This window comes from Dendropsophus ebraccatus, chromosome 7, assembly GCF_027789765.1.
Source record: "Dendropsophus ebraccatus isolate aDenEbr1 chromosome 7, aDenEbr1.pat, whole genome shotgun sequence".
NCBI classification, from domain to species: domain Eukaryota; kingdom Metazoa; phylum Chordata; class Amphibia; order Anura; family Hylidae; genus Dendropsophus; species Dendropsophus ebraccatus.
The window spans coordinates 6,061,789-6,084,381 of record NC_091460.1 but is presented as its reverse complement, the minus strand read 5'-3'; the positions used below and the strand labels follow the sequence as shown (position 1 = coordinate 6,084,381).

The following is a 22,593-nucleotide window of genomic DNA, read 5'->3' as shown; positions in this document are numbered from 1 at the left end:
CCAGTACTATTACTACCAGTACTATTACCACCACCTGTACTATAACCAGTACTATTACCAATACCAGTACTATTACCACCACCAGTACTATTACTACCAGTACTATCACCACTACCAGTACTATAATCAGTACTTTTACCACTACCAGTACTATTACCACCACCAGTACTATAGCCACCACCAGTACTATTACCACTACAAGTACTATTACCTCCACCAGTACTATTACCACCACCAGTACTATTACCACCACCAGTACTATAATCAGTACTATTACCACTACCAGTACTATTACCACCACCAGTACTATTACCACCACCAGTACTATAATCAGTACTATTACCACTACCAGTACTATTACCACTACCACCAGTACTATTACCACTACCACCAGTACTATTACCACCACCAGTACTATTACCACTACCACCAGTACTATTACCACTACCACCAGTACTATTACCACCACCAGTACTATTACCACCACCAGTACTATAATCAGTACTATTACCACTACCAGTACTATTACCACCACCAGTACTATAATCAGTACTATTACCACTACCAGTACTATTACCACCACCAGTACTATTACCACCACCAGTACTATAATCAGTACTATTACCACTACCAGTACTATTACCTCCACCAGTACTATTACCTCCACCAGTACTATTACCACCACCAGTACTATTACCACCACCAGTACTATTACCTTCACCAGTACTATTACCACTACCAGTACTATTACCACTACCAGTACTATAACCAGTACTATTACCACCACCAGTACTATTACCACTACCAGTACTATTACCACCACCAGTACTATTACCACTACCAGTACTATTACCACCATCAGTACTATTACCACCACCAGTACTATTACCTTCACCAGTACTATTACCACCATTAGTACTATTACCTCCACCAGTACTATTACCTCCACCAGTACTATTACCACCACCAGTACTATTACCACCACCAGTACTATTACCACTACCAGTACTATAACCAGTACTATTACCACCACCAGTACTATTACCACTACCAGTACTATTACCTCCACCAGTACTATTACCACCACCAGTACTATTACCACTACCAGTACTATTACCACCACTACAAGTACTATTACCACCACCAGTACTATTACCACCACCACCAGTACTATTACCACCACCAGTACTATTACCACCACCAGTACTATTACCACCATCAGTACTATTACCTCCACCAGTACTATTACCACCACCAGTACTATTACCACCACCACTATTACCACCACCAGTACTATTACCACCACCAGTACTATTACCACCATCAGTACTATTACCTCCACCAGTACTATTACCACCACCAGTACTATTACCACCACCAGTACTATTACCACCATCAGTACTATTACCTCCACCAGTACTATTACCACCACCACCAGTACTATTACCACTACCAGTACTATTACCACCACCAGTACTATTACCACTACCACCAGTACTATTACCACTACCAGTACTATTACCACCACCACCAGTACTATTACCACTACCACCACCAGTACTATTACCACCACCACCAGTACTATTACCACTACCAGTACTATTACCACTACCAGTACTATTACCACCACCAGTACTATTACCACCACCAGTACTATTACCACTACCACCAGTACTATTACCACTACCAGTACTATCACCACCACCACCAGTACTATTACCACTTCCACCAGTACTATTACCACCACAATTACTATTACTACTACCAGTACTATTACCACTACCAGTACTATTACCACTACCACCAGTACTATTACCACTACCACCAGTACTATCACCACTACCACCAGTACTATTACCACCAGTACTATAGCCTCTACCACTAATATTACTACCAGTACTATAGCCACTACCACCAGTACTATTACCACCAGTACTATAGCCTCTACCACTAATATTACTACCAGTACTATAGCCACTACCACCAGTACTATTACCACCACCAGTACTATTACCACCAGTACTATTACCACCACCAGTACTATTACCACCACCACCAGTACTATTACCACTACCAGTACTATTACCACCACCAGTACTATTACCACCACCAGTACTATTACCACCACCACCACCAACACTACCACCAGTACTATTACCAACACCAGTACTACCACCAGTACTATTAGCATTACTTCCCCCATCAGCAACACCACCATTACTACCACTACTACTATCAGTAAGAAATCCCCCTATCCCCCTCTGTTCTGGACACCATGGGCAGCACTGAGTGGCAGATGTAGCAGAGCCCACTCTGTCAGTCTTCTTATTCTCTGCTGTGTCTCCTCAGACTCTCCCAGACGCTCCTTACTTCCTCACCCGATGGCAATGAGAAGAGATCCCGATCCCGGGCCGCACCCCACAGTCCAAGAGCGAGATCACCCCAACCAGGGTAAGACCTGCACCATATACTGCCATCTACTGCACCATAACTTGCGTTCTCACGCAAGAATACAAATCAATAGAAAAAACAAGGATCCCCTAAGGGATCAGAAAAGAAAGTTCTAAATAGGGATCAGCGTCAGGGATGAGAGGATTTAATATAATTCTGGGATACAGAAAGGAGAGAGTTAATATGATTCCCATAGGAAATGCTGACGTTGTCTATGAGGATGGGTCAGGCTGAGCGACCAGGGGGACGGATCAATAGTCACGGCCTATAGAACATTGATAAAGGGTTGTAATAATGACAAATTGCTTAGCTTCAAGCACTGATAAACCGATTAGCAGGGAACCGATCAATACCGACCTTCTAATAAACCGATTAGCAGGGAACTGATGAATACCGACCTTCTAATAAACCGATTAGCAGGGAACTGATGAATACCGACCTTCTAATAAACCGATTAGCAGGGAACTGATGAATACCGACCTTCTAATAAACCGATTAGCAGGGAACCGATCAATACCGACCTTCTAATAAACCGATTAGCAGGGAACCGATCAATACCGACCTTCTAATAAACTGATTAGCAGGGAACCGATCAATACCGACCTTCTAATAAACCGATTAGCAGGGAACTGATCAATACCGACCTTCTAATAAACCGATTAGCAGGGAACCGATCAATACCGACCTTCTAATAAACCGATTAGCAGGGAACCGATCAATACCGACCTTCTAATAAACTGATTAGCAGGGAACCGATCAATACCGACCTTCTAATATACCGATTAGCAGGGAACCGATCAATACCGACCTTCTAATAAACCGATTAGCAGGGAACCGATCAATACCAACCTTCTAATAAACCGATTAGCAGGGAACCGATCAATACCGACCTTCTAATAAACCGATTAGCAGGGAAGCGATCAATACCGACCTTCCAATAAACCGATTAGCAGGGAAGCGATCAATACCGACCTTCTAATAAACCGATTAGCAGGGAACCGATCAATACCGACCTTCTAATAAACTGATTAGCAGGGAACCGATCAGTACCGACCTTCTAATAAACCGATTAGCAGGGAACCGATCAATACCGACCTTCTAATAAACCGATTAGCAGGAAACCGATCAATACCGACCTTCTAATAAACCGATTAGCAGGGAACCGATCAGTACCGACCTTCTAATAAACCCATTAGCAGGGAACTGATCAATACCGACCTTCTAATAAACCGATTAGCAGGGAACCGATCAATACCGACCTTCTAATAAACCGATTAGCAGGAAACCGATCAATACCGACCTTCTAATAAACCGATTAGCAGGGAACCGATCAGTACCGACCTTCTAATAAACCGATTAGCAGGGAACTGATCAATACCGACCTTCTAATAAACCGATTAGCAGGGAACCGATCAATACCGACCTTCTAATAAACCGATTAGCAGGAAACCGATCAATACCGACCTTCTAATAAACCGATTAGCAGGGAACCGATCAATACCGACCTTCTAATAAACCGATTAGCAGGGAACCGATCAGTACCGACCTTCTAATAAACCGATTAGCAGGGAACCGATCAATACCGACCTTCTAATAAACCGATTAGCAGGGAACCGATCAATACCGACCTTCTAATAAACCGATTAGCAGGGAACTGATCAATACCGACCTTCTAATAAACCGATTAGCAGGGAACCGATCAATACCGACCTTCTAATAAACCGATTAGCAGGGAACCGATCAGTACCGACCTTCTAATAAACCGATTAGCAGGGAACCGATCAATACCGACCTTCTAATAAACCGATTATCAGGGAACCGATCAATACCGACTTTCTTATAAACCGATTAGCAGGGAACCGATCAATACCGACCTTCTAATAAACCGATTAGCAGGAAACCGATCAGTACCGACCTTCTAATAAACCGATTATCAGGGAACCGATCAATACCGACTTTCTTATAAACCGATTAGCAGGGAACCGATCAATACCGACCTTCTAATAAACCGATTAGCAGGGAACCGATCAATACCGACCTTCTAATAAACCGATTAGCAGGAAACCGATCAATACCGACCTTCTAATAAACCGATTAGCAGGGAACCGATCAGTACCGACCTTCTAATAAACCGATTAGCAGGGAACCGATCAATACCGACCTTCTAATAAACCGATAAGCAGGGAACCGATCATTACCGACCTTCTAATAAACCGATTAGCAGGGAACCGATCAATACCGACCTTCTAATAAACCGATTAGCAGGGAACCGATCAATACCGACCTTCTAATAAACCGATTAGCAGGGAACCGATCAATACCGACCTTCTAATAAACCGATTAGCAGGGAACCGATCAATACCGACCTTCTAATAAACCGATTAGCAGGGAACCGATCAATACCGACCTTCTAATAAACCGATTAGCAGGGAACCGATCAATACCGACCTTCTAATAAACCGATTAGCAGGGAACCGATCAATACCGACCCTTGACCTAACCGTTAGATGTTATTCTCGTTGATTTCCCTTATTCTGGTCATCTTGGTCATGAGGCGCAGGAGCGGATACAGATCACATGACCTCATCTATGGAGAACCCTGAAAGTGTTAATGTTTGATTGCATCAATGGTCCGGAGCCTTCCTATCGATATCCATCCAATATATCCTGAGGGTCTCATCTGAAGACCACCCTAACATTGGTATAACAAATACATTTTTATTTATGAGGTAAAAATATTCAAAATGGCGAAACCTTACCGTACACAAAAGGGGAGGGGACAACGATATCGACCTCATCTACGTATAGATCATTGCACATGCTAAGCCATGACAGGGAATAGCAGTACATGCAGCCACCAGCAGATGGCGTCCAGATGCAAGAGAATGTAATGAAGACAGGGAGAGATTTATCAAACATGGTAACAACCAATCAGATTCCACCTCTCATTCCTCACAGACTCTTTGGAAAATGAAAGGTGGAAGCTGATTGGTTGCGGGGGACATCTGAGCCAGTCTCACTGTACACCGAGTTTTATAAATCTCCCCCTTGGTGTATGACAATAATAATAACTAAGTGGGCAGTCTGAAAAGAATATGTAACCAAATGGTCCAAGTATATAACAGACAAAAACCACACAAAGGAAGTAAATGAAGGTGAAAAAATTCTGCCATCTACTGCGCTACATACCGCCATCTACTGCACCACATACCGCCATCTACTGCACCACATACCGCCATCTACTGCACCATATACCGCCATCTACTGCACCATATACCGCCATCTACTGCACCACATACCGTCATCTACTGCACCATATACCGCCATCTACTGCACCATATACCACCATCTACTGCACCATATACCGCCATCTACTGCATTACACACATCTACTGCACCATATACCGCCATCTACTGCACCATATACCGCCATCTACTGCACCATATACCGCCATCTACTGCACCATATACCGCCATCTACTGCACCATATACCACCATCTACTGCACCATATACCGCCATCTACTGCACCATATACCGCCATCTACTGCACCATATACCACCATCTACTGCACCATATACCACCATCTACTGCATTACACACATCTACTGCACCATATACCGCTATCTACTGCACCACATACCGCCATCTACTGCACCACATACCGCCATCTACTGCACCATATAACGCCATCTACTGCATTACACACCATCTATTGCACCATATACCGCCATCTACTGCATTACACACCATCTATTGCACCATATACCGCCATCTACTGCACCACATACCGCCATCTACTGCACCACATACTGCCATCTACTGCATTACACACCAGCTACTGCACCATATACCACTATCTACTGCACCATATACCGCCATCTACTGCACCACATACCGCCATCTACTGCACCACATACCGCCATCTACTGCACCATATACCGCCATCTACTGCACCATATACCGCCATCTACTGCACCACATACCGCCATCTACTGCACCACATACCACCATCTACTGCACCACATACTGCCATCTACTGCACCACATACTGCCATCTACTGCATTACACACCATCTACTGCACCATATACCACTATCTACTGCACCATATACCACCATCTACTGCACCACATACCACCATCTACTGCACCACATACCGCCATCTACTGCACCACATACCGCCATCTACTGCACCACATACCGCCATCTACTGCACCACATACCACCATCTACTGCACCACATACCGCCATCTACTGCACCACATACAGCCATCTACTGCACCACATACCGCCATCTACTGCACCACACACCGCCATCTACTGCACCACACACCGCCATCTACTGCACCACACACCGCCATCTACTGCACCACATACCGCCATCTACTGCACCACACACCGCCATCTACTGCACCACATACAGCCATCTACTGCACCACATACCGCCATCTACTGCACCACATACCGACATCTACTGCACCACATACCGCCATCTACTGCACCACATACCGCCATCTACTGCACCACATACAGCCATCTACTGCACCACATACCGCCATCTACTGCACCACATCCTGCCATCTACTGCACCACATACCGCCATCTACTGCACCATACACTCACCGGCCACTTTATTAGGTACACCATGCTAGTAACGGGTGGTCTTCTGCTGCTGTAGCCCATCTGCCTCAAAGTTGGCCGTACTGTGCGTTCCGAGACGCTCTTCTGCCTACCTTGGCTGTAACGGTTGGCTATTTGAGTCACTGTTGCCTTTCTATCAGCTGGAACCAGTCTGCCCATTCTCCTCTGACCTCTGGCATCAACAAGGCATTTCCGCCCACAGAACGGCCGCTCACTGGATGGTTTTTCTTTTTCGGACCATTCTCTGTAAACCCTAGAGATGGTTGTGCGTGAAAATCCCAGTAGATCAGCAGTTTCTGAAATACTCAGACCAGCCCTTCTGGCACCAACAACCATGCCACGTTCAAAGGCCTCACATCACCTTTCTTCCCCATACTGATGCTCGGTTTGAACTGCAGGAGATTGTCTTGACCATGTCTACATGCCTAAATGCACTGAGTTGCCGCCATGTGATTGGCTGATTAGAAATTAAGTGGTAACGTGCAGTTGGACAGGTGTACCTAATAAAGTGGCCGGTGAGTGTATACCGCCATCTACTGCACCACATCACCCATGTACACACAGTATTAACGATTCATGTTATCGGGCTCTCCAGCTGGGATGTGGTGCTATCCATATATAATGATCTCCATAAATAGTTGCGCCACTGTGTGCACACATGTCCTGTCTGTGTAGAGTCTCTGTATATATCCTGTATACTGGGCTACAGTGATGTTACATTCATTCTTCTTCTATGTTTCAGCTTCCTCCACCTGTGTGACTGACAATCAGCTACAGCCCCCCACCACAGAGCCGGACCCCCTCCCTCCCCCTCCAGGTAATGCTGCACACTCACTCTCCATAGGGGGCAACGTATAGAGATGGGGTATCAGCATTACCACCACCAGTACTATTACCACCACCAGTACTATTACCACTACCAGTACTATTACCACCACCAGTACTATTACCACTACCAGTACTATTACCACCACCAGTACTATTACCACCACCACCAGTACTATTACCACCACCACCAGTACTATTACCACCACCACCAGTACTATTACCACCACCAGTACTATTACCACCACCACCAGTACTATTACCACCACCACCAGTACTATTACCACCACCAGTACTATTACCACCACCACCAGTACTATTACCACCACCAGTACTATTACCACCACCAGTACTATTACTACCACCAGTACTATTACCTCCACCACCAGTACTATTACCACCACCAGTACTATTACCACCACCAGTACTATTACCTCCACCACCAGTACTATTACCACCACCAGTACTATTACCACCACCACCAGTACTATTACCACCACCAGTACTATTACCACCACCACCAGTACTATTACTACCACCAGTACTATTACCACCACCACCAGTACTATTACCACCACCAGTACTATTACCACCACCAGTACTATTACCACCACCACCAGTACTATTACTACCACCAGTACTATTACCTCCACCACCAGTACTATTACCACCACCAGTACTATTACCACCACCACCAGTACTATTACTACCACCAGTACTATTACCACTACCAGTACTATTACCACCACCACCAGTACTATTACCACCACCACCAGTACTATTACTACCACCAGTACTATTACCACCACCAGTACTATTACCACCACCAGTACTATTACCACCACCACCAGTACTATTACTACCACCAGTACTATTACCACTACCAGTACTATTACCACCACCACCAGTACTATTACCACCACCACCAGTACTATTACTACCACCAGTACTATTACCACCACCAGTACTATTACCACCACCAGTACTATTACCACTACCACCAGTACTATTACCTCCACCAGTACTATTACCAACACCACCAGTACTATTACACTACCACCAGTACTATTACCTCCACCAGTACTATTACCACTACCACCAGTACTATTACCTCCACCAGTACTATTACCAACACCACCAGTACTATTACACTACCACCAGTACTATTACCACCACCAGTACTATTACCACCACCAGTACTATTACCACCACCAGTACTATTACTACCACCAGTACTATTACCACCACCAGTACTATTACTACTACCAGCACTATTACCACCACCAGTACTATTACCACCACCAGTACTATTACCACCACCACCAGTACTATTACCACTACCACCAGTACTATTACCTCCACCAGTACTATTACCACCACCAGTACTATTACCACCACCACCAGTACTATTACACTACCACCAGTACTATTACCTCCACCACTACTATTACCACTACCACCAGTACTATTACCTCCACCAGTACTATTACCAACACCACCAGTACTATTACACTACCACCAGTACTATTACCACCACCAGTACTATTACCACCACCAGTACTATTACCACCACCAGTACTATTACTACCACCAGTACTATTACCACCACCAGTACTATTACTACTACCAGCACTATTACCACCACCAGTACTATTACCACCACCAGTACTATTACCACCACCACCAGTACTATTACCACCACCACCAGTACTATTACCACCACCACCAGTACTATTACCACCACCAGTACTATTACCACTACCTGTACTATTACTACTACCAGTACTATTACCACCACCACCAGTACTATTACCTCCACCAGTACTATTACTACTACCAGCACTATTACCACCACCAGTACTATTACCACCACCAGTACTATTACCACCACCAGTACTATTACCTCCACCAGTACTATTACTACTACCAGCACTATTACCACCACCAGTACTATTACCACCACCAGTAATATTACCACCACCAGTACTATTACCACCACCACCAGTACTATTACCACCACCACCAGTACTATTACCACCACCACCACTACTATTACTACCACCAGTACTATTACCACCACCAGTACTATTACCACCACCAGTACTATTACCTCCACCAGTACTATTACCAACACCACCAGTACTATTACACTACCACCAGTACTATTACCACCACCAGTACTATTACCACCACCAGTACTATTACCTCCACCAGTACTATTACCACTACCAGTACTATTACCACCACCAGTACTATTACCTCCACCAGTACTATTACCAACACCACCAGTACTATTACACTACCACCAGTACTATTACCACCACCAGTACTATTACCACCACCAGTACTATTACCACTACCAGTACTATTACCACCACCAGTACTATTACCACTACCAGTACTATAACCACTACCAGTACTATTACCACCACCAGTACTATTACCACCACCATTACTATTACCACCACCAGTACTATTACCACTACCAGTACTATTACCACCACCACCAGTACTATTACCACCACTACCAGTACTATTACCACTACCACCAGTACTATTACCACCACCAGTACTATTGCCACCACCAGTACTATTACCACTACCAGTACTATTACCACCACCAGTACTATTACCACCACCAGTACTATTACCAACACCACCAGTACTATTACTACTACCAGTACTATTATCTACACCAATACTATTACCACCACCAGTACTATTACCACCACCAGTACTATTACCACCACCAGTACTATTACCACCACCAGTACTATTACCACCACCACCAGTACTATTACCACCACCACCAGTACTATTACTACTACCACCAGTACTATTATCTACACCAATACTATTACCACCACCAGTACTATTACCACCACCAGTATTATTACCACCACCACCACCAGTACTATTACTACTACCACCAGTACTATTACCACCACCACCAGTACTACTACTACTACCACCAGTACTATTACCACCACCACCAGTACTATTACCACCACCAGTACTATTACCACCACCAGTACTATAACCACCACCAGTAATATTACCACCACCAGTACAATTACCACCACCAGTACTATTACCACCACCACCAGTACTAATACCAACACCACCAGTACTATTACCAACACCACCAGTACTAATACCAACACCACCAGTACTATTACCACCACCAGTACTATTACCACCACCAGCACTATTACCACTACCACCAGTACTATTACCTCTACCACCAGTACTATTACCACCACCACCAGTACTATTACCACTACCAGTACTATTACCACCACCACCAGTACTATTACCACCACCAGTACTATTACCACCACCAGTACTATTACCACTACCAGTACTATTACCACCACCAGTACTATTACCTCCACCAGTACTATTACCACCAGTACTAATACCAACACCACCAGTACTAATACCAACACCACCAGTACTATTACCACCACCAGTACTATTACCACCACCAGCACTATTACCACTACCACCAGTACTATTACCTCTACCACCAGTACTATTACCACCACCACCAGTACTATTACCACTACCAGTACTATTACCACCACCACCAGTACTATTACCACCACCAGTACTATTACCACCACCAGTACTATTACCACTACCAGTACTATTACCACCACCAGTACTATTACCACCACCAATGCTATTACGTCACCTCTCAGTCTTCATCTAGGGCCCCCTCCCCTAATAATAGTCACCCCTTACTACCTCTCCTCAGGTAGTAAGGGGTGACTTACTTAACACCACCAGTACTATTACTACTACCAGTACTATTATCTACACCAATACTATTACCACCACCAGTACTATTACCACCACCAGTACTATTACCACCACCAGTACTATTACCACCACCAGTACTATTACCACCACCACCAGTACTATTACCACCACCACCAGTACTATTACTACTACCACCAGTACTATTATCTACACCAATACTATTACCACCACCAGTACTATTACCACCACCAGTATTATTACCACCACCACCACCAGTACTATTACTACTACCACCAGTACTATTACCACCACCACCAGTACTATTACTACTACCACCAGTACTATTACCACCACCACCAGTACTATTACCACCACCAGTACTATTACCACCACCAGTACTATAACCACCACCAGTAATATTACCACCACCAGTACAATTACCACCACCAGTACTATTACCACCACCACCAGTACTAATACCAACACCACCAGTACTATTACCAACACCACCAGTACTAATACCAACACCACCAGTACTATTACCACCACCAGTACTATTACCACCACCAGCACTATTACCACTACCACCAGTACTATTACCTCTACCACCAGTACTATTACCACCACCACCAGTACTATTACCACTACCAGTACTATTACCACCACCACCAGTACTATTACCACCACCAGTACTATTACCACCACCAGTACTATTACCACTACCAGTACTATTACCACCACCAGTACTATTACCTCCACCAGTACTATTACCACCAGTACTAATACCAACACCACCAGTACTAATACCAACACCACCAGTACTATTACCACCACCAGTACTATTACCACCACCAGCACTATTACCACTACCACCAGTACTATTACCTCTACCACCAGTACTATTACCACCACCACCAGTACTATTACCACTACCAGTACTATTACCACCACCACCAGTACTATTACCACCACCAGTACTATTACCACCACCAGTACTATTACCACTACCAGTACTATTACCACCACCAGTACTATTACCACCACCAATGCTATTACGTCACCTCTCAGTCTTCATCTAGGGCCCCCTCCCCTAATAATAGTCACCCCTTACTACCTCTCCTCAGGTTCTCCTGGTCACTCCTCACCTCCTCCCCCGGTAGCAGCAAGAAGAGATCCTGATCCCATGCCGAACCCCGAGGTCCAAGAACAAGAATATTGGAATGAGGGTAAGTGGCTCATAGTCTTCTGTCTGTGCACAGTATGGCGGCACTGGCTCATAGTCTTCTGTCTGTGCACAGTATGGCGGCACTGGCTCATAGTCTTCTGTCTGTGTACAGTGTGGCGGTACTGGCTCATAGTCTTCTGTCTGTGCACAGTATGGCGGCACTGGCTCATAGTCTGTCTGTGTACAGTATGGCAGCACTGGCTCATAGTCTTCTGTCTGTGCACAGTATGGCGGCACTGGCTTATAGTCTGTCTGTGTACAGTGTGGCAGCACTGGCTCATAGTCTTCTGTCTGTGCACAGTATGGTGGCACTGGCTCATAGTCTGTCTGTGTACAGTATGGCAGCACTGGCTCATAGTCTTCTATCTGTGCACAGTATGGCGGCACTGGCTCATAGTCTTCTATCTGTGCACAGTATGGCGGCACTGGCTCATAGTCTTCTATCTGTGCAGAGTATGGCGGCACTGGCTCATAGTCTTCTATCTGTGCACAGTATGGCGGCACTGGCTCATAGTCTGTCTGTGTACAGTATGGCAGCACTGGCTCATAGTCTTCTATCTGTGCACAGTATGGCAGCACTGGCTCATAGTCTGTCTGTGTACAGTATGGCAGCACTGGCTCATAGTCTTCTATCTGTGCACAGTATGGCGGCACTGGCTCATAGTCTGTGTACAGTATGGCAGCACTGGCTCATAGTCTTCTGTCTGTGCACAGTGTGGCGGCACTGGCTCATAGTCTTCCGTCTGTGTACAGTATGGCGGCACTGGCTCATAGTCTTCCGTCTGTGTACAGTATGGCGGCACTGGCTCATAGTCTTCCGTCTGTGCACAGTATGGCGGCACTGGCTCATAGTCTTCCGTCTGTGCACAGTATGGTGGCACTGGCTCATAGTCTTCTATCTGTGCACAGTATGGTGGCACTGGCTCATAGTCTTCTATCTCTGCAGGGGCTGAGTATGTGCGGGGATACTTCTCCTTCGATGGAAGTGACATTGACAATGCACCAAGTGAGTATCATTACCTGCTACCTCTGTATGGGCGGACATGGCCCCATCTCATGTAGTCTGATGTATGACCGCAGGTTGAGTACTGGTCCCACATTTCTGCGGGTGCAGTATATATCGTTCTTCATAAATAGTGGTGCCACTGTGTGCTCCCCTGACCCGTCTGTGTATATATCCTGTATACTGATGGTTACATCGATGGTCTTCTCTGTGTTTCAGCTCCTTCTTCCTTTGTGAGTGATAGTCTATTACTGCCGGCCGCCGAAACCCCCAGATACGTTCCTCTTTGGAGAGGTAATGCCCACAATGTCCATGGGGGGGGGGGGGCGAGGTAGGGAGATTGGGGGGTTATCCAGATACATGTGGTCATGTGGGCAGATGTTGGGTGGAGTAGTCCTTCTATCCTCGGATTCTGATCCTATTGATATATCTCATCCTGCTTCCAGGTCCTCCACGATGGTTGATGGTGCCGATGAGGAGCAGAATCAGGCGGAAACGCAGACGCTAGGGGGCGCTGGTGTACAGGGACCTGCTACATATGATAAAATGGTCTCCTAGCGGTTGTCACTGCTGTCCAGTATTATGTGTCAGCCCAGTGGTTGTCACTGCCGTCCAGTATTATGTGTCAGCCCAGTGGTTGTCACTGCCCGTCCAGTATTATGAGTCAGCCCAGTGGTTGTCACTGCTGAACAGTGTTAGGTCTCAGCCCAGTGGTTGTCACTGCCCATCCAGTGTTAGGAGTCAGCCCAGTGGTTGTCACTGCTGAACAGTGTTAGGTCTCAGCCCAGTGGTTGTCACTGCTGAACAGTGTTAGGTCTCAGCCCAGTGGTTGTCACTGCCCATCCAGTATTATGTGTCAGCCCAGTGGTTGTCACTGCCGTCCAGTATTATGTGTCAGCCCAGTGGTTGTCACTGCCCGTCCAGTATTATGAGTCAGCCCAGTGGTTGTCACTGCCCATCCAGTGTTAGGTCTGGATGGTAATTCTCCATGGTATAGACCCCACTGGGTGATGAAATGCTCTGCAGGGATATCGGCCGCTGTGGACAGCTCCTCACCTGATCTACCTCATCCCAGAGATGCCTCTTCCTGGGCCATTCAGTGTATGCGTGTATATATCTATATGTATGTCTATATATTATAACACTTTCATTGATTTGATTTGTTTTACACATATAACATAGAGAACCACAAGCCTGGCTCCGCCCCTCCCTACACATCTGTGGTGTTCTCACTCACACAGTACATAGAATATCTGTACGAGTCACTGATCAATCTATCTAGTATACTATACATTAGCATCATGTCTATCACCTCAATAAATACTTGTTTCCTTACTTTCCCAACCTGTAAGAGATTTACTTAGCTGGGGGCAAATATGGTACCCATGGCGGTCCCCTCTATTTACTGATATAACAGCTGTCTACAGAAGGGACTCTCTATGGAGTTCATATCAGACTCCTGTGATAAAGTATCTGCAATGGTCGGTAGATGCAGATAATGGACTATGAAGAGGATAGAACCAAACCGAAGTCTGATCTACAACTAGGGAAGCAAACAACAGGGTGTAGAAGACACCACACCCATTCACAGCTCTAGGAGTGATAGCATTGTATTGGTAAGCATGGTACTATGGGCTCTAGGATTTCTAACTCTCTTACTTGGCAGTCACCCTGTAAATCCTCACTTGGTCCCCGAACATTCTTACTTTTTGTTTTTCCATCCTGGTCCCTTACCTATGTTCAGTTGGCATTGGGATGTTACGTAACCTGGAACTCCTGGCTTTGCATAGCTCAGAGTGAGATGACATTGACTACCCCCATTGGTCTCCCCTGATCTTGTTATCCAGACCCATACCTCCCTCAATGATGGTGAGAGTGTAATGGTTAAACCTAGCTTAGATATTTAGAGTCTTCATCTATTCTGCTCCCAAGGACAGGATAGTAGGAGTCAATCTAGGAAGCAGGAAGCCCCCTGACCTTACTCTTTCCTGACCGAGGTGAATTATGTGACTACAGAGATAAATGGTGGAAGGAACAGAGTTCACCCAGTAGCATCAAGTATTCCAGGAGGGGAATGTGCTGATGTTGTGGGGTCACAGAGGAGAAGAAAAAAAAAAAGACCATCAGAAAAGTTTAGGGGAGGAAAATTGCTATTAGTGACTAGAGTTGATCGAACCTCAGGATTTTGCAGGTTCGATCGAACGCGAACGTTTTCGAACCTTCCGCATTTGATTCCCGATGCCTTCCCGGTCTGTGGGGAAGGAGGAGACAGCCCAAGTACGGCCGGGAATTCCAGGATTCAGCCTAGGTAATAGGCTGTATCCCGGAATTCCAGGCGGTACCCAGGCTGTCTCCTCCTTCCCCACAGACCGGGAAGGCATCAGGAATCAAATGCGGAAGGCATCAGGAATCAAATGCGGACACAGATGATGAATGTTGGCCATTTAAAAGCCATTTCTAAGGTTAAGAAACATAAAAGTCAACAAGGAACGTGCAAAACCCAGTGACTTAGGGAAGTGTTGGAGAACATAAAGCTTTGGCCACCGGTAGAACATTGAGTAGGTGTGTAGAGGGGTCCAGGTAGCATCCCTAGACCTGTAAAGCCAAAGGTGAGTTGCATGTCCCCAGAGTGCCTACTGAGCTGTTACCCTGACCTCCGACCACAGCGCTCCACCAATGGTTACCACAGCCATATGGACAATGTGCTTAACCTTCCTCTAGTGTTAGGGTCGTGACTGACCCGTTTTAGGTTTTAAATGCATACAAATACTACATACATTTGTCTATTGCATCGAGACTTTTTGACTTTGTCAGAAACTTATTTTTAAACAAAATACAATAAAATAAATCTATTTTACTAAATTGTAAAATGCTCTTAAAATTATAACATTGGTGTTGTTGGGGTCAATTTCGACCCAGGTGTTAGCAACTTACCTGACTTTGCATCAGCACCAGTCTCCTGTGCTCAGGGCGCGCGGACAAGACGCCGCTGATGGTAAAATTTTGTTATGCACTGAGTAGTCTGAACACTGGCCTATTTCTCTGCTCAGGTTGCCTCTGTTGTTGTTCTCTGGCAATTGCAGGGTTAACCTTGGTTTGACTTGCATTTTGTGACAGGCAGGTTGCTCCCAGTGTGTGTGTGTTTCAGGTGTCTCTGGTTAGAGATTAGGGGCTGGGCCAATTCCTGGTTCCTCATATAACACAATCTGTGTCTGCAGGAGTTGCTGGGTATTTTGGTGTGTATCCACACAGTGCCTCAGCTCCCTGGTTTGTATTGTCTCCTGTTTCTGACCTTTGGCTTGTTTGCTGCTTGCCCTGATCTTCTGCCTGTGTTCTGACTTTGCTTTTGCCTTGTGACTCTGTACCTCTGCTACCTGACAGTGTATGACCCGGATTGCTGACAATTCTTTATTGTGTTTTGTTTGTCTTGTTTTGTCTTGTGTTTCAGCTACTCAGTGTAGGGAACGTCTCCAAGTTACCCACTGTCATCTAGGGCAGATTGCGGTAAGTAGGCAGGGGCACTGGATTGGGTCAGTTCAGGGCCCACTTGTCTGTGTCTCTGCTCTCGTACCTGACTAGTCATTACACCAGGTGTAATATAAGAGTATAAAAACAATAAGTCCCAAAACTGAACTCGTAAACACAAAATAAACCAACAGCCCACAGCCAGCTCTACCTCCAACAACTTGAGTTAGGGACATGTCCAGGCATGTATGGCCAAATCAGCTTAGAGTTGGTACTTTGCAGAGTATACATCTCCAGTTTACACCATGCAACAATGAGGAGAAGATTAGATGCAAGCCAAATTCTGGATTATATCTTGGATGATAATGAATCCAAGGACAGCAATCCAGCAAACTGATACAGATGAACAGGTTTCTGAGGAGGAAGATGATGTGAAGTATCAACCGAAAGACACAGACAGTTCTGATCAGTCTGATGAGGAGGTCACCGGCGCTGAAACTGCTCCCGCTGTAAGATTCAAATCCAAAAGTGGCAAGATCAGTTGGAGCTCAGTACCTCCAGATGTACATGGCGGAGAAGATGCTGCAAATGTCATAAAAATGACCCCTAGGATCACAAGGTTTGCTGTGACAAGAGTAAGTGACATCAAGACATGTTTTGATCTGTTTATGCCATTTAGGGATGGTCCAAACTCTCAGAGGTTTCGGTTCATATGAACCCGAACGCTGGGCATCAGATTCCCGCTGTCTGCCCGCTCTGTGGAGCGGGTGGATACAGCGGGAGGACCGCCTGGAAAACTGGGATACAGCCTATGGCTATGGCTGTATCCCAGTTTTCCAGGCGGTCCTCTCGCTGCACGGAGCAAGCAGACAGCGGGAATCATTACCGAGAGTTCGGATTCGTACGAACCCAAACCGAACTTGGTTCGGACCATCCCTAATGCCATTGTCAATAAAAAAAAGTCATTATTGCTATCACAAACCTTAAAAGAAAAAAAGTCTATGGCAACATGTGGAATGACCTTCACAAAGATGCAGCTGTGTCATCAGGAAGTGACGAAAAGCCCAGAATCATCCTGGACTGTAACAAAAACAAAGGAGGAGTGGACAACCTGGACAAGCTGACTGCCACCTACACTTGCCAGCGAGTGACTAGGAGTTGGCCAATGGTTGTATTTTACAACATCCTTGATGTGTCAGCATACAATGCATTTGTGTTGTGGACCCACATTCTCCAAGGATGGAATTCAGAGAAAAAAAACAAGCGGAGGATGTTTCTTGAGGAAATAGGAAGAGCCCTTGTCAAGGCGCACATTGACCAAAGGGAACGAGTGCCCCAAGACCCAGCCGCTGCGGCCTTGGCCCGACAACTTCAGAGCTCAACAAGTGCTTCGTCCACACCCACAGTAACACAAAGAGCATCATCACCAGCATCCTCCTCACCCTGCCTCAACATCAACCACAACCCCAGTGACACCACCTGATTCTAAAAGAAAGAGGCGTCAGGTCTGCCCTAGCAATAAGGACAGAAAGACAAACACATCCTGCTTCACCTGCAAAAAATACCTCTGCAAAGAACACACATAAAGGGTCACTGTGCTACACATCTAAAAACTAGTACTTGATTTCTGTTGATTTGATTTGCTTGATTGATTGTTGTTTGTTTGACCTAGAAAAGCTACTTATTATTATTATTATTATTGCTAATAATGTTAATATAATTTTCATCTCTTATTTGTATTAAAGTTTTATAAAAAAAAAAAAAAAATCTGTTTATTGCCTTTTTCATAAAGTAGTTAGATATGGGTCAAAATTGACCCGTAACACCATAGATGTTACTAGAGTTAATAATATAAAATATACATATGTATATATTTTTTACATTCAAGAAATGTGTTCTAAAACCCTTCAGTAATAATCAGGTAATATAACAAACTTTTTAAAGTTTATATTATTCTCTTGAGGTTCATTTGACAATATTTTTATATTGAAAATGAAGGGTATGCTCTCAAATGAAAGGCCCAGGGGGCCACGACAAAAATATTAAAATCAATCCTTCCATAGATGAGAAACCCTAACAAGGTAACTAAGAGGTAAGAAACAAAATGGATAAAAAATTAATGTTTTTAGGGTATCCTGGGGGTGATTTAAGACACGGGTCAAAACCGACCTGTTAACATAAGAAAGAGTAACAGAAAGCTAACACTAGAGGAAGGATAAGTGACCCTTGATGGAACCAAATCCAAGACCTGAACCCTGAAGGAAGACAGAAGATAAAAGGGTAATGAGAAGAACCTCACAACATTGGACAAAGGACAATGTTTTATGGTGGATCTGAGAAGAAGATGGGTCGGGCATCTTGTTCAGAAAAATCCTGAGCTTTTTGTACAACGGATTCTGCATTCGGGACTTGTCCCTTCTACATTACATAGACTGTGACCAGAACACGGGACTCATCACTTCTACTGTACATTATGTTGGCCTCCAACCAGAACACGGGACCTCATCACTTCTACACCCTCTAATACAGTCAGACCTAACAGAGTAAGATTCATCGGCCACGTTCCCGGCTCAAGTCTGCCATCTCTTGGTATATATATGAAGATATCTGGAAGGTATCATGCATGTTGTGTCTGAGCCTTAAAGGGATTGTCTGGAGGGCGGAAATGGTCCTACCTGCTCACTCTTTTACTCTGAGACACGGGGGTTGGGGGGTTGGGGTTGCGTTTTGTGACTCTGTGGTGATGTCACTGTTTGCCCATAACATGTCGGGGCAGTCCATCAGACATGGACATCAGACATCAGACAAGGCATCCCCTCCCTCAGTATGTATTCTACATTCACATCCTCCCCTTTAGCACCATGCCCCCCCCCCCCACACACACACACACACACTTTCTATATATCCTGGATGACACATGCTGGCAACGCATCCCCGTGGCATCTGTGGAATCAGTAAAAAAAAAAAAAAAAAAAAGGATGTCATAGGGTTCTATTGGCAGATCCGTGCTGCGATCCCGCTCCGCACTATGACATGTCTTATTTTTTCGCGGTGTGGATCGTATGAATAGACTTACAAGAATTATTGGGCCCTACAACTGTCCATGGCCACAGATCTGTGGTCACGGACAGTCGTAGGGCCCAATAATTTCACGGGACTTGTGAATAAGACCTAAAGCAAACAATGAGCTAACAAATAACAGAAGACAACCTGTAAAAAAGTCATTTTATTAAAAACTAATTTTTGTACCACAGAATTAAATACATTACAAAATGATCCTAACAAAGAGTCGGCCAGTAAGCCGTGTAAACATTCCTCGTATCGGGGCGGCGCCTGTCAGGCTGTCCTGGTCCGGCAGTCTGGGGTCAATAGTGGGAGATACAGACAGAATAGAGGATGAAGATTACACACAATGGCATATCCTGGCATCAGTGCAGACCCCATGGCGGTCCCCCAATGAGTGGTGAATAATCACAGGACACTACCACCATATGTTGTAGTAAGCGAAGGATATATAACTTGCTTCCTATATATCTGGTATTAAAGCGCCGTACACAGTGGTAATAACGTCACCGCCGTTCCTATAATACATCGCAGCCTGTAGACTGACGCTAGTGATTCCCATAGTAAATAAATAGGTTAAAGGGACACTTTAAATATCAACAATATAGATGGAGACGAGTCTCATTTTACTACAGTATATCAAAAAATAGCGTAAAAAATGCAGCAATGATCTCTATAGAATATAAAAGTACCGGGATCTGCAGCTGAAACTGAGACCATAAAATATTCTAGGCAACGAGAGTAAAGTATGTCTGAGAGCTGCAGCCCTATCCTGCTAGGGTAAAACAGTAACTCCCAGCATACCATCACTGCCACAGTCCGTCCACCCTGCTGTGGTAAAACTGTAGCCCCCAGCATACCATCACTGCCACAGTCCGTCCACCCTGCTGGGATAAAACAGTAACTCCCAGCATACCATCACTGCCACAGTCCGTCCACCCTCCTGGGATAAAACTGTAGCCCCCAGCATACCATCGCTGCCACAGTCCGTCCACCCTGCGGGGATAAAACTGTAACTCCCAGAGTACCATCACTGCCACAGTCCGTCCACCCTCCTGGGATAAAACTGTAGCCCCCAGCATACCATCGCTGCCACAGTCCGTCCACCCTGCTGGGATAAAACTGTAACTCCCAGAGTACCATCACTGCCACAGTCCGTCCACCCTGCTGGGATAAAACTGTAACTCCCAGAGTACCATCACTGCCACAGTCCGTCCACCCTGCTGGGGCAAAACTGTAACTCCCAGCATACCATCACTGCCACAGTCCGTCCACCCTGCTGGGGTAAAACTAACTCCCAGAATACTATCACTGCCACAGTGGATCCACCCTGCTGGGGTAAAACTGTAACTCCCAGAATACTATCACTGCCACAGTGGATCCACCCTGCTGGGGTAAAACTGTAACTCCCAGCATACCATCACTGCCACAGTCCGTCCACCCTGCTGGGGTAAAACTGTAATCCCCTGCATACCATCACTGTCACAGTCCGCTCACTGCTAGAGCACGCTGAAAGTAGTATGTTCAGAGGTCACAGAGCACTAGTCCAATGGGACCAAAGTGACCATGTTCAGCACCAGGTCCTGCATTTATATGAATATTGCACTCTATATCAGAGGACAATGTAAACTCTTAGAGAAAACATTGAGGCACCTAGGGTATATGATATAGTCCTCTGACTGAATACTGATATGATATATATATGGGAACAGATCCTCGATGGGCTTATGTATAGATGACCTGGCTATCTGGATGTAGTAGCCTATACACATGGCACTGGGGTGACAGATGTAAATCAGGTAGTATTTATGGTCACAGATATTGCGTGAGTCGAAGGTACAGACCTCTAGATGTGTTCTTCATGAAACGTTAGAGCTTGGACGTAATTATTATGGGAAATGTGGTACAAAATAAGGGTTATGGCAGAAGGAAATAAGGGTCATGATGGAAAAGTCATGGTGGAATGGAAGGAAATATGGGTCATGATGGAAGAGTCATGGTGGAATGGAAGGAAATATGGGTCATGATGGAAGAGTCATGGTGGGATGGAAGGAAATATGGGTCATGATGGAAGAGTCATGGTAGAATGGAAGGAAGTAAGGGTCAAGGTGAAAGAGTCATGGTGGGATGGAAGGAAATAAGGGTCATGATAG

General features: G+C 45.3%; 1 protein-coding gene across 11 annotated transcripts in view; it reads left to right on the top strand.

Annotated features, from left to right (window-relative positions):
- LOC138797242 (PC-esterase domain-containing protein 1A-like) overlaps positions 1-16,035 on the top strand; it is a 66,389-nt gene extending 50,354 nt beyond the window's left edge. For 7 of the 11 annotated variants that reach the window (XM_069977107.1, XM_069977111.1, XM_069977110.1 and 4 more), the window contains 6 exons: positions 2,350-2,451; positions 7,837-7,911; positions 12,809-12,910; positions 13,856-13,915; positions 14,132-14,206; positions 14,359-16,035. In XM_069977107.1, coding sequence (XP_069833208.1) covers positions 2,350-2,451; positions 7,837-7,911; positions 12,809-12,910; positions 13,856-13,915; positions 14,132-14,206; positions 14,359-14,420 — 476 coding nt within the window. In that variant the 3' untranslated portion in view covers positions 14,421-16,035. The remainder of the gene's footprint in view (positions 1-2,349; positions 2,452-7,836; positions 7,912-12,808; positions 12,911-13,855; positions 13,916-14,131; positions 14,207-14,358) is intronic. The other 4 variants (XM_069977115.1, XM_069977112.1, XM_069977109.1 and 1 more) reach the window with 2 other exon arrangements.
- Positions 16,036-22,593: the final 6,558 nt, after the last annotated feature.